This window comes from Rhincodon typus, chromosome 3 (genome assembly GCF_021869965.1).
Source record: "Rhincodon typus isolate 14 chromosome 3, sRhiTyp1.1, whole genome shotgun sequence".
Lineage (NCBI taxonomy): Eukaryota > Metazoa > Chordata > Chondrichthyes > Orectolobiformes > Rhincodontidae > Rhincodon > Rhincodon typus.
In genome coordinates, this window is record NC_063334.1 from 60,893,751 (window position 1) to 60,907,751 (window position 14,001).

The 14,001-nt window shown below is 39.9% G+C and overlaps 1 protein-coding gene across 3 annotated transcripts in view; it reads right to left on the reverse strand.

Annotated features, from left to right (window-relative positions):
- The window catches only part of pcsk5b (proprotein convertase subtilisin/kexin type 5b), a 355,500-nt gene that overhangs the window by 148,095 nt on the left and 193,404 nt on the right, over positions 1 to 14,001 (reverse strand). For all 3 annotated transcript variants that reach the window (XM_048595072.1, XM_048595074.1, XM_048595073.1), the window contains exon 14: positions 13,495 to 13,635. In XM_048595072.1, coding sequence (XP_048451029.1) covers positions 13,495 to 13,635 — 141 coding nt within the window. The remainder of the gene's footprint in view (positions 1 to 13,494; positions 13,636 to 14,001) is intronic.

Sequence of the window (14,001 nt, forward strand, 5' to 3'; positions counted from 1 at the left end):
AGAGTCCCAAACTTCCATTAATCTTTGTGTGAAGTGCTTTATAAATATCTTTCCTGAATGGCATGGCCCTAATTCTTAGACTACGCCCCTTGTTCTAGAAACTTCAACCAGTGGAAATAGTCTGTCTTTATCTACTCTGTCTTTCCCTGTTAATATCCTGAAGACCTCGATTAGATCATCCCTCAACATTCTAAATTTTAGAGAATAATTTGTCTAGTCTCTCCTCATAACTTAACCCCTCAAGTCCACATATCAGCCTGTAAACCTGCATTGAACTCCCTCCAGGACCAAAACATCCTTCCTAAGGTGTGGTGCCCAGATATGCTCACAGTACTCTAAGTACGGTCTAACGAGGGTTTTGATTCACTGTAGCATAATGTTTTCAAACATTAGATATGAAGGCCAGCATTCTATTAGCCTTACTGACTATTTTCTGCACCTGTACGTGGCATTTTGGAGAGCTATGCACCTGAACCCCCAAACCTATTATTTTGGACATCCATAGTATTTAACTTTGCGCCTTTTAAAAACATAGCCTGATCTAGTTTTTTTTCCAGTCTGAAATGGAAAACCTCATACTTGTTAATATTAAAATCCATCTGTCTCAGTTTTGCCCATTCACTTAATCTATCAATATTCTGTTGTAATTTTATAAAGTCATCAACACTGTCTACAATGCTGCCTAATTTTGACATTAGCAAATTTGGATATTTGACATTTTATACCATTGTCCAAGTTATTACTGAATATTGCGAATAATTGTGGACACCCAACACAGATCTCTATAGGACACCATTAATCACCTCCTGCCAATTTGATACCCATTATTCCAACTGTTTGTTTCCTGCCACACAATCAATTTCCTATCGATGTCAGAAATTTGCCCTCAATTCCATGGGCTAACAGTATCTTGCGTGGGACCTTATCAAAAACTTTCCAGAAGTTCATATAAACAACATCCATCAAATTACCTGTGTCCACCACCTTTGTCACCTCTTCAAAAAAAAAACTCAGGTTTGTCAGGCATGACCTACCCTCCATGATTCATATCAACTCTTCCTGATCACCTGAAATTTTGAGGTGATCAGTTACCCTATCCTGGATTATAGGCTCTAATAATTTCCCCACTACAGATGTCAGGCTAACTGGTCTGTAATTCCCTGGTTTCTCTCTGTCACCCTTCTTAAGATGCAGAGTGACATGAGCAACTTTCCAATCCAAAATGTACACCTCCTAAATCCAGGGAACTCTGAAAGGTTATGGTTAGGACATCAACAATGTGCTCTCCTACCTCCTTTAACACCTGTGAATGGAAGCCATCAGGTCCTGTGGATTTGTCACTCTTCAGTTCCATTAATTTCCCCATTATTGAGGATTTACTTGAGCCAATTTTATTTTGACCCTGTCCCCGATCCTCTGTTAATTTCTTTGGGACTTCTAGCGTGCTATCCTCCTTTTCTGCTGTGAATACTGAAGCAAAATATTCATTCAGCACGTCTGCCGTTTCCCTATGGATATTGACAATATTCTCACACTCGGTCTTAAGCGGACCTATAGTGCTCTTAAACAGCTGCTTTCCCTTTATACAACTAAAATGTCTTCTTGTTGTCTTTTATATCCCTCAAGTTTCCTTTCATAAATCTTTAGCCACTGTCATAAGCTGTTTTGTGGCCCTTTGTTGGTCTTTTATTTGTCCATTCTGTGGGATCTGTACTATTTTTTGAGTTTTTATAAGCACTTTCCATTAATTTCATGCTGTCCCTTACTCTTTGGATATCCATGGCTGCTTTTCCTGTGAGGTGGAGTTTTTCCTTCTCAAGAGGACAAACCGCTTCTGAATAGATTAAATATGTTTCTTTGAACACCCTCCACTGTTCCTCGATTGTTTTACCTATTAGCAGAACTACTCAGTTCACAATGGATCAGTTCTGCCTCATTCCATTAAAGTCTGTCTTATTTAAATCCAAACTTTCTTTGCTTGTCTCATTCAAATGTTACATGAAACATGATCAGGTTTTGATGACTGTTTGACAAATGCTCATGAACAACTAGGTCGCTAATCAAAACAAGCTTTTTTCATTTCTAGATCCAATATTGCTTGTCCTCTTCTCGCATCATGACATTTTGCCATAGGAAACTATCCTAAACACACACTAAATTCTGGCAGGTGCTTATCTGTCCCTCCTAGTTTAGGTTAACATTAAAATCCCCTATTAATGCTACTCTGCCTTTGTCAGACAGTGCCTACATTCAGCATTTATACAATCTAGCACTTCTGAGTTGCTACCAGGTGGTGTATATTTGACACCTATTGATGTTTTAGTTCCTTTACTGCTCCTCAGTTCTACCCAAAAGGTGTCCACTGAGTGCTTTCCCTTCATTGCATCCACACACACCATAAAAGTGATTCCGTTTCTAATCAGAAACACCAGTCCAGCCCCGCGCTGTTTTCTCTATCCCTCCTGTAAACATTATAACGTGGTATTTTAATTCCCAACCCTGACGATCCTACCACCATGTCTCCACAATGACTACTATATCATCGTTCGACATTTGAATCTGTGCCCGCAGCTCATTTAATTTGTTCCTTAACTCCATGTATTTGAACAAAAGAACTCTAATTTTGGTTGCACATTCTATCCTGTCCTTCCACATCTTTTTATTATTTCTCCCTCCTATCTTACTCAATACACTTTTCATACCGCCTAGCTCGTTAAACTAGCCTCGCTTGTTCATCCTATGGTGATGATGCTGTCACTTTAAAAAGGTTATTTTATCCTGGGTTTTTCTTGAATACAGGTTATAAGGGCATAGGTAAAAACTGGCTACTGAGGGTGGCCTAAGTCAACAACTTAGGAGGCCTTTAGGATTTTTAAAGAAAAAGTTGGAACAATGGAAGCAGTTTGAATGGGATTGGCCAGTCCTCAACGGCCAGGCTTTCTAGACTTTTTTTTTTAGCTTTAACAGTCAGAAGCTATTTGGGTCCCAGAAGAGTTGGAAGCTTCAGTAAATTATTCCTAGCCACGACTTTCCCGGAAATCTCTCGATGTCATTTCCCCCGGATCAGAGAACTGCATGTAAGAATCTATGTCCGAATTTACCCTTTTGCTAAGGGGTGTGTTTATGGTATGTTACTATACGGAATAGTTAATTCGTAAAAGTACTGTATCTATTATTCAGTCAAGTTTTCCAATAGTTGTTATTCTAAATTCCTCTTTCTTTTGTTTGTATTTTAACTATGATCTTTAAATAAACTGTGTTTTGCTTAATATCAAGCAGTTTGACCACATCACATCTGGAACATGTACTTCACATCTACCGTTAAAATAAGAAAAACATAGGGTCTAGTTTATCTTCTTAAAATATTTTGAGGGTGTCTGGTCTGATCCATAACAAATTGGGGGCTCTTATCAGGATCGAAATCTAAAATTCCAATTTGGGTTTAGGATTGTTGGACTCAAAGGCAGTGAGCAGTCGGTGTTTGTGTCTATGGTTCCGGGTGTTGAATTAGGTTGGTTTAAGCAGGATGTGCCTTGTGTAGTAATGGCTCTTTTGGTCACTAAGAGTTTTATGGAGGTGGAAGAAGTGACTTTGGGAGTTTTACAAAAAGTGAGCGAGGCAAAGCTGTTGGAACAAAAACAGAAATTGCTGGAAAAGCTCAGCAGGTCTGGCAGCATCTGCGAAGAAAAAAAAGTTAATAAAACAAATCAGAATCTGAGGAAGGGTCACCGAACCCGAAACGTTAACTCTGATTTTTTTTTTCACAGACACTGCCAACCCTGCTGAGCTTTTCCAGCAACTTCTGTTTTTATTCCTGATTTACAGCATCCGCAGTTCTTTCGGTTTTTATTTGCAAAGCTGCTGAAATTGGCAGGAAAGTTTGAGTTGGGTTGCCTTTGTCTGTGAGAAAAGGAGAGGTAATTGCAGCAATAGCTTGACATTTAAATTTGGTGGGAATGCCATTGGAATCTTCCGAAACGGCTAGAATTCAGCTGCAGATGAAGTAGCTTGAACATGAAAAGGAAATGAAGCAGTTTGAATTACAATTAAAAGCAGAGGAAAAAGAAAAGGAGAGGAAGGCCCAAGCAGAAGATAGAGGGAAAGAGAGAAGAAAAGCAGAAATGAGAGAATTTGAACTTTAGAAGTTGGCAATTAAAGAGGAAAATTGATGTTGAGGTTGGTTGGCTCGCCGAACTGGTTTGTTGTTCCACAGACGTTTCGTTACCGTGCTTGGTAACATCCCCAGTGCAGCCTCTGATGAAGCGTCAGTGTGTTTTCCCGCCTGGTTTTTAAACTCTAGGGTCCGTTGCGATGGATTGCCTCACTTCCGGGTTTCCTCCGTAGTGGAATGTATATGGGGTCGAGTTCAATGTGTTTATTAATAGCCTGCTTCGTGGAGTGCCATGCTTCCAGGAATTCTCGTGCTGGTCTCTGCCTAGCCTGTCCCAGGATCTTGGTGTTGTCCCAGTCGAAGTCGTGGTTCTCCTTGTCCATGTGGATTGAGATGAGTGAGAATTGGTCATGTCTTTTTGTAGCCAGTTCCAAGATCCTGGGACAGGCTAGGCAGAGACAAGCACGAGAATTCCTGGAAGCATGGCACTCCACGAAGCAGGCTATTAATAAACACATTGAACTCGACCCCTTATACATTCCACTACGGAGGAAACCCGGAAGTGAGGCAATCCATCGCAACGGACCCCAGAGTTTAAAAACCAGGCGGGAAAACACACCGATGCTTCAGAGGCTGCACTGAGGATGTTACCAAGCACGGTAACAAAATGTCTGCGGAACAACAAACCAGCTCAGCGAGCCAACCAACCTCAACACCCACAACCCAAGCTACAGATCTACTCCAAAACCTTACAGAGGAAAATTGACTTAAAAGGGCAGAGGTGAAGGTAGAAGGTAGGCTTAGTGAGGAGAATAGTGCTGATGAGCAAACCCGTTGTAGCCAAAGGTCTGGTGGGGAATTGTTTAAATATGTCCAAGCATTGCCCAAATTTGACGAGAAGGATGTAGAAGATTTTTTTCATTTCATTTGAGAAAGTGGCTAAACAAATGAAGTGGCCAGTGACCATGTGGATTTTGTTGGTCCAAACAATGTTGGTAGGTAGAGCTAGTGTCACGGAAGGTATTTGGGGAGTGTGAGGAGGTGAAGAAAGCCATCTTAAGTGCATAGGAGTTACTGCCAGAAACCTACAGCATTTGTGGCATCTAAGGAGGGACCCTGGTCAAACATACATTGAGTTTAAAAGGATCAAATGAATTAAATTTTAGATGTGGATAAGGGCATTGAAAATAGATGAAACATATAAAGCTCTTAAGAAACAGAATTATTTTGAAGGAGTTCAAAATTCACTTCTTGAAGTAGTGAGAACTCATGTGGAACAGCAGAAAGTTAAAACTGCAAGATTAGCAGCTGAAATGGCTGATGATTATTAGTTGGTTCATAAATCAAAGTTTAGCTTCTGGCATCAATATCAATTTGCGAGGGATAGAAATTGGGGCAAAGAGAAATCCTAAGGTGGTAAGGGAAAAATAAGTCTCATTGAAGATAATAAAGATAGTTTACCACAGATGAACAGAAAACCCCTGAAGGGGAAAAAGAATTAGAAAAGCTCAGGTATTTTCACTGCAATAAAGTAGGCTGTGTGAAGGTGCAGTGTTAGTGGTTTAGAAAAAGCACTGGGAAGACAGATGTAGGAAAACAGGATAAGCCAGTGAGTTTTGTTAATGTGGTAAAGGAAAGCACAGTAGAGACTAAAAAGCTGCAGTGTACACAACCTGGTCAGGGGTCGGTTGAGAAGACAGTGCCAGACCTTCTTAAACCATTTACTTGTGAGGGTAAGGTTTACTCACGTATGCCAGGGGGAGCAGGTAAAGAAATTTCAATTTTAAGAGATATGGGAGCATGTCATTCTTTAATGCTGAGAGATGAGGAAATGTGTCATGCATGTTAGATAAGAAGTGCTCCATTATGTAAAATAAAGGTGGAGTTTCTGGTGAAAAGTGAAGTGGTAGTAGGAGTATTCGAGGAACTCTCAGCTCCAGGAATACAATTTAACCTTGGTAATGATATCGCTCGATCACAGATAGGAGTGCTGCCTACTGTGGTTGAAAGGCCAGTGGAAAATCAGGCAACTGAGATACTACAGGAAGCATATCCTGGGATTTTTCCTGACTGTGTGATAACAAGGTCACAAAGCCACAGGTTGAAGCAGGAGGAGAAATCAAAGCCTGGAGATAAGGAAATTGTAGTAGAATTATCAGAGACCATGTTTGATGAATAGTTGAGACAAAACAAGAACAAAGGAGGACAAAGTGGATATTTTTAGTTCAGAGAAATTACCTGAAGCAGTTGTATCAGAAAGCATACACAGAAGAACAATCTGAGTGTATCCCAGAATGTTACTGTCTTAAAAATGAAGTCTTTATGAGGAAATGCAGACCATCACATATTCAGGTGGATAAGAAATGGACAGAAGTTCAAGTTGTATTACCAGTGGGTTACAGAAAGGAAGTGTTGCAGGTAGCACATAATTTCCCAGTAAGAGGTCATTTGAGAGTGAGGAAAACTTCAGCCAAAACACGAAAACATTTTTAATGGCCTGTACTGCATAAAGATGTAGCTGAATTTTGCCAGACATGTCATATGTGTCAGGTAATTGGAAACCCTTAGGCAGTGATAAAACCAGCACCTTTAACACTCATTCCTGCATTTGACAAGGGTCTTGACTGCAGAGGACACCTACTTAAAGCAAAAAGTGGGAATCAGTATTTGTTGACAATAATGGATGTGTCCACTAGAATTCCAGAGGCCATTCCATTATGCAATATCACAGCTAAATAGGATTGTAGAAGAGTACTCAAATTTTTCACGAGATACGGACTACCCACACAGAGATGCAATCAGATCTAGGGTCAAATTTTACATCAAAATTATTCAGAGATGTTATGGATAGCTTAGGAATAAAACAATTCAAATCCACTGCATACCATCCAGAAACACAGGAAGTGTTAGAACGGTGGCATCTAACTTTAAAGACCATGTTGAGTGATTATTGTCAAGAATATCCAGATGATTGGCATTAGGGAATTCTGTTTGCACTTTCTGCAATTAGGGAGGCACCAAATGAATTGACCAAATTCAGTCAATTTGAATTAGTTTTTGGGCATGAGGCGAGAGGACCACTGAAATTAACTAATGCGAAACTGGTGAGTCAGAGTTCCGAGACCACATATTTGGACAATGCGTCAGATTTTTACGGAAAGATTAAATACAGTGGGTGAGTTAGCTAGACAGCATTTAAAAAGTAGCACAGCATATGAAGAAACACGAAGCTGACAAGAAATCAAAAAATTTGCAATTTTGCTAATGGAGATATAATGTTAGTATTACTTCCGGTGATTGGTAAACCTTTAAAAGCAACATTTAGTGGACCTTATCAAATCTAAAGGAGATTGAATGAGGTGAATTATTTCACAAAAACACCAGATAGAAAGAAAACTCAGTGTCATGTAACTATGCTTAAAAGGTATTTTGAAAGGGAAGGAAGGCAAAGGAGAAATGTGTTACAGGTTACAAAATAGTGAAGAACCAAGTTCAGAGGATTCTCAATTGGACATTTCTCAAATTAAAATCGGACAATGAGGAAGTTCTCAAAAATTGGGATAAATAATTCAATTACCTTCCAGAGGAAAATCAAAATGACCTGAAAGAGTTATTACTATCACATGGGGAGATATGGGGGAGTAAGCCAGGAAAGTACTAATCTAAGGTTCTTCAGTAGATCTGTAGCTCGTGTTGTGGATGCTGTGGTTGGTTCACTCCACTGAGCTGGTTCGTTAGTTCACAGACATTTCGTAACATCATCAGTGCAGCCTCCAATGAAGCACTGTTGTGTTTTCCCCCCTGGTAATTAAACTCTGGGGTCCATTGGATTTGATTACCTCAGTTCCAGGTTTCCTTCGCAGTGAAATATATAAAAGGGTCTAGTTGTCTGTGTTCGTTGATGGCCTACTTGGTGGAGAACCAGGCCTCTAGAAATTCCCGTACTTGTCTCTGTTTGGCCTGTCCTAGGATCATCATGATGTCCCAATCGAACTGGTGGTTCTCCTTATCCATGTGAATGGAAATGAGTGAGTATTGGTAGTGTCTTTTTGTTGCTAGTTGGTGTTCTTGTATTCTTGTAGCCAGTTTCCTTGCTGTCTGTCCAATGTAACGTTTGCCGCAGTGCTTGCATGGAATCTTTTAAATCATGTAGGTTCTGTCCATTGTGGGTAAGGAGTCTTTGGTTCGAGTTAGCAGTTGGTGTAAGGTTGACGTAGCTTTGTGTGCCACTCTGATGCCCAATGGCCATAGCAGTCTTGTGGTCAGTTCGGATATGTTCTTGATGTACAGTAACGTGACGAGTCTGTCAGGGCGTACAGTATCTTCCTGTTGCTGTTTGTGTGTTAGGCATCATCAGACCCAGTTTTTCAGGTATCCGTTATCCTTAAATACTTGGAGGTACTCTTCTTCTTTTTGGAGTAGTTCCAGGTTGCTGCAGTGTGATGTTGTTCATTTAAATAGTATTTTCACGCAACTTCATTTGCGAGCGTTGGGGTGGTTACTATTGAAATTCAGGACTTGATCCGTGCGTGTGGCCTTTGTGTACCTTCGTCAGGAATGCCCCCTTGGTCCTGCGTTCTATCATCATGTCTAGGAATGGGAGCTATTTGTTCCTTTCTTTTTCCCTGGTGAATTTGATGCCGGTGAGAATGTTGTTTATTAGTTGGTCTGTCTCTTCCAGTTTAGTCCGTTTGATGATGACAAAAGTGTCATCCCCGTAGCACATCCATAGTTTGGGTTGGATTTGCAGAAAGGCCATGTTTTGGAATCTCTGCATCACTGCTTCTGTTATTAGTCCGGAGATAGGTGACCCCATGGGTGTTCCATTGATCTGTTCATAGATTTGGCCATTAAAGGTAAAGTGGGTCATGAGACATAGGTCCAAGTAGTTTCAGCATGTTAACTGTGGAGATGGTGTTACTCGGGTCTCGTTCTTTTAGTAACGTTGCTAATGTTTCTCTTGCCAGTGGTATGTCAATCGAAGTGAATAGAGCAGTAACGTCAAAGGACACCACGGTCTCGTCCTCGTCTATTCTTATGTCTTTGAGTCATTTGAGGAAATCCTAGGCTGAGTGGATTGAGTGGGGTGACTTGCTGACGCGGTATCTTAGTCTTCGTTGTAACTCCTTGGCTAACCTGTGTGTTGGTGTGCATGGGAGGGAGACTATGGGTCCGAGTAGTACTTCCCGTTTGTGTAGAATCGGGGGGAGTTTGTTCCTTCAGGTTTCATTTTCAGGTAATTTGCTTTGTTGATTTGTCTGCTCTGTTTGAGTCTCTTTAGTGTATTAATTCAGTTCCAATTAAGCAACATCCTTACAGACTTAACCTTCTAAAGTTGGCACAGACTCAAAAAAAAGAGATTGAACGCATGCTCAAAGGTAACATAATCAAAGTGAGTTGCAGTCACTGGAGCTCACCCATAGTAATGGTGCCAAAACCAGACGGTACCAACAATTATGTGCAGACTATCACAAAATCAATGCAGTTACAAAGTCTGATTCAGATCTGTTTCCACATTGGGAAGACTGTATTACGAAGGTGGCACAAGCAACTTACATTTCTAGGTTGGACTTACTCAGAGGATACAGGCAGGTACCTTTATCCAAAAGACCGAAGACAATTTCAGCTTTCATGACACCAAATGTACTATAACAATTTAAAGTCATGTCATTTGGTATGAAAAATGTGCCAGCCACATTTCTAAGACTAACCTATAAAGTTATTTCTGGCTTAACCAATTATGTAGTGTACATGGTCGATCTGATGATTTTTAGTCATTCATGGAAAGAACATTTGCAACATTTAGTGGAATTATTCGATTGACTTCAGGAGGCAGGCTTGGTGATAAACCTGGCTAACAGTCAATTCTCAAAAGCCCAAATCATGTTCCTGGGCTATGTTATTGGACATGGACAGATAGCCTCACTGGACATGAAAACAAAGACTACTGGGGAGGTTCCCATATTGTTTATAAAAAGAGCGGTACTGTGATTCCTGGGATTGAGTGGGTTTTATCCGAAGTTCATTCTGAACTTTAGCATTTTGGTTGCTCCACTGACTGACTTACTGAAGAAATGCAGAAAATTTCAGTAGACAGCAGATTGTCAGAAGGCCTGAAAGCTGTGTTAACCATGGCCCCAGTATTAGCCTCACTTAATTACGTAAAGCCATTCAAGGTGGCTATCGATGTGAGTGATGTGGGTGTCAACGCTCTTACAAGACTAGAAGATAGAAAGACCTATTGGGTATTTTTCTGAAAACTTGAATACTCATCAACAGAAATATTCCACGATTGAGAAGGAAATCTTGAGCTTGGTGTTGGCATTACAACATTTATATTGCTAGTAATGTGTCTGGGGCAATTGTATTTACTGACCATAAATTTCTCCAAAAACTTTAAGGGATTAAGGACAAAGATTTCAGCCTGTTTAGATAGAGCTTATTATTGTGGCTGTACAATTTGAAAACTATACACGTGGTAGGATGAGAAAACGTAATTGCCAACGCATTGTCACGACTTTGACGAAGAAAGACGGAGATGTTCAGTGGTGAGAGTTAACGGACTGAAATAGAATGTAGTAGTGAATGTTTGCTTGCTTAGAGTCAATGTAATATATATGTATTGCAGTGTACTAATAGAGTAACATTAAGGATTTTGAAATAAAGCAATCTTTGTATTTCATTATTTTTTAAAGTTGGGGGGGGTGGGGGGGAAGGTATGATGATGCTGTCACACCTATTTACTGCAACTGCTTTAACTTCTCTCTTCATTCAAACCAGGTACCAACATGTCAGAAATCTATAGACCTGGCCTGACCCCTCTCTTTGGTCATATGTTCATCTGCAATCACTGCTCACTTCCGTTATTACCTGGACTTGACATGGGGAGTGATCTGGAGATTAGTATTTTTGTGACCTTGATTATCAATTTCTCTGTTAGCTTCTTAAAAATCTGCCAATAGAGCCTCAACCTCTTTCTGCATATGTCACTGGTACAGGTATAAACCGTGATCTCTGGCTGTTCACCTTCCCCACTTAAAAGCTCTTCTGCGATACTCTGGAAACCTGAAGCCTGAGCTCGTTTAGCTGGTAATTCTTGCACTGTGGTTGCCCAGGATATAATATACCCTAAAGTTCCCAAATGGAGTGGGAAGTGCATTCAATGATACTAAGGAGCCATGCCATGTCTCAACTCATTGGACTATAAAGTTTGGTCCATTCTGGACAGGTAGCAATAATTGCTAAAAACAAATCATAGAACCATATTGAGTTACAGAATAAAGAGAAAATATGAACTGTCAAGTCCAAATCAAGAGGTATTCAGCTCGGGTCACTCCCTACACTTTTTTCATAGACCTGGAATTTTATTCCCTTTAGGTGGTTATTCAGTTCCCTCTTGAAAGCTACAATTGAAACTGCCTCCACCATTTTCTTGGGCAATGCACTCCAAATTCAAAATTCACCACAGAAAATATTTTTCCTATAATTACTCAGTATTTTAATCTGATGCCCTTTACCTCTTAACCCTACTGCCAATACAAATTTTTTTCTCCTCATTACAATCTAGATTAATCATAGTTCGAACACCTGTTAAATCTTCTCACAAACACTTGAGGTGATTAATTCCAGTTTCTCCAATCCACCCATCAAGCCGAAATCTCTCATTCCTTGGTCCATTCCAATAAGTCTTTTTTACACCCTCTTTAAGTCTCTCATTGCTCCTGTAACATGGTGCCCAGGACTGCACACACTATTCCAGTTGAAGACGAAATAATTCATACTTGACCACATTAAATTAGATTTGCCATGTGTCCACACGTGACGCTAACTTTTGTGAGATCATTGCTAAGCTCCTTAAAATTTACAATACTTCCAAGCTTCATGTCATCTCCAAATTTTGAAACTGTATTCTGCTTACCCAAATCCTTACTATATCAATAAAACAATGATCCTAGTCCCCCATGGATGCGAGTCCCCAATATGTTACCTATTCCCAGCCCAAAATTAAAACAACCAATAACTATTTTCCTTTACCTCCAGTCACACAACAGACATCATACACATTCTGCCACCATTCTTTGTTTTCGCGGCCTTCACCTTTGCTGGCAAGCCCATTTACTTGTCCTGTGTCAAATACTTCTGATGTAAACCACATCAACTCTGTCAGTTACTGCATGAGAAAACTCAAGTTGGTTCAACACAATTTGCCTTTTAAGAACCTCCATGCTGGCTTTCTTTAATTAATCTACACTCACCCAAGTGACCTGATTTTGTCTAAATTATCACTTCTAAAATTTTTTTGCCATGGAGGTTGACCCAACTCACTCGTAGTGCTGAGCTTATCCTTATAAAAGGGTACGACATTTGCAATTCTCCAGTCCTCTTGAGAACACACATACAGCACCACACCCATATCTAAGGAGTACGGGGAAAATATGATTCATTGAATGGTCAAAGACTTCATAATTACAGGGTGATCTAACTGAGATTTTGAACTATGCACTGCAGACGAGACAACTATACCATTCAAATTATAGAGTCTGGCTATTTATAGGTAATCCTTTTATCAACAGTGCAGTGAAACCTAACAAAAACATTGCACAGGCCTACTAACATAGTGTGACGAGGGAGTTTAGCCAACTTAAATTATTTTTTATTGGCCTCCAATAGTGTACAACTTTCATCCTAGTCCTTTGGAAAGGATTTTGGTACACAGTTCAAAAGGTCAAATCCAAGTATAAATGCTACAACAAAACCAGAAATTCCTGACAAAACTCAGCAGGTCTGGCAGCATCTGTGGGGAGAAAACACAGTCTATGTTTTGAGGCTGGTGATGTGCCAGCTCTGATGAAAAGTGACTGGACTCAAAACAAACTCTGCTTTCTCCCCACAGATGCTGACAGACCTGCTGAGTTTTGCCAGCAATTCCAGTTCTTAGTTTTATTATAAATTCTATAAGTTTCTTTTAGAAAATAGAGTCCTTTGCTTCATGAAAATGGAATTTCCTTTACATTTAGATACACGTAATCTAGAGTACTGCCAAGTTCAAATTTTATTTTCTCAAGAATGTCAGTTTGAAGGGTACCCTGATCAAAGAGGGTTGCGAAATAATATGTAATACGTTAACAAATTCCCCAGTTCTATTTAATATAACTAAAACTGAAATCTCCATCCTTTGATGAGATACGGAGTCATTAAACATGATCAAATCAGTTATGGTTGGGGTAGAACGCAATTGCATACTATCAAATTAGTGCATGCACGTTCCTTTGTAAGAGGAGGCAAAGAGAAAAGGGTAAGCAGATGCACATTAATGTAGAACTATAACACTGTCTACTAAGAAAAGCGCTAAATGTATGTTTCGAATAAACATTCCAACTTACCGGTGTACTCATCTGCATAGTCATCAGAGACATCTTCCCTTGGACTGGATCGCACCTTTAGTTGATCTAACCTTGTATAGAAAGAAGTGTATGGATGGATTGATGTGCCATGAAGTACAAGAGACCATTCCTTCAGTTTACCTAAAAAAGAAGACACAGTTGTAACAAGCTATAAAAAGTACAATGGACTCATTAGCAGAGCTGTGGATAACGGGCATCTATCAAACCAGTCATATATACAACAGCATCTGAAATGCAAACAAAACAATCCACACAGTTTTGCAGCTGGACTGTAGCAATTTTATTATCAGAAACAGGTTAGGGGTCTAAAGAATGTGAACAACCAAAATTTTGATATCTTGGATGTATTGCAACTCCAATTGCTGAATATTAGAGTTGAGAGATGTCATTTCAACACTGCGTGAGCTCCTCTCCCCAACCACTGATACTATACCCTTTCCCATGCACTCACAGGCCAAAGTAATAATTCTACTACAACCTTGGGTG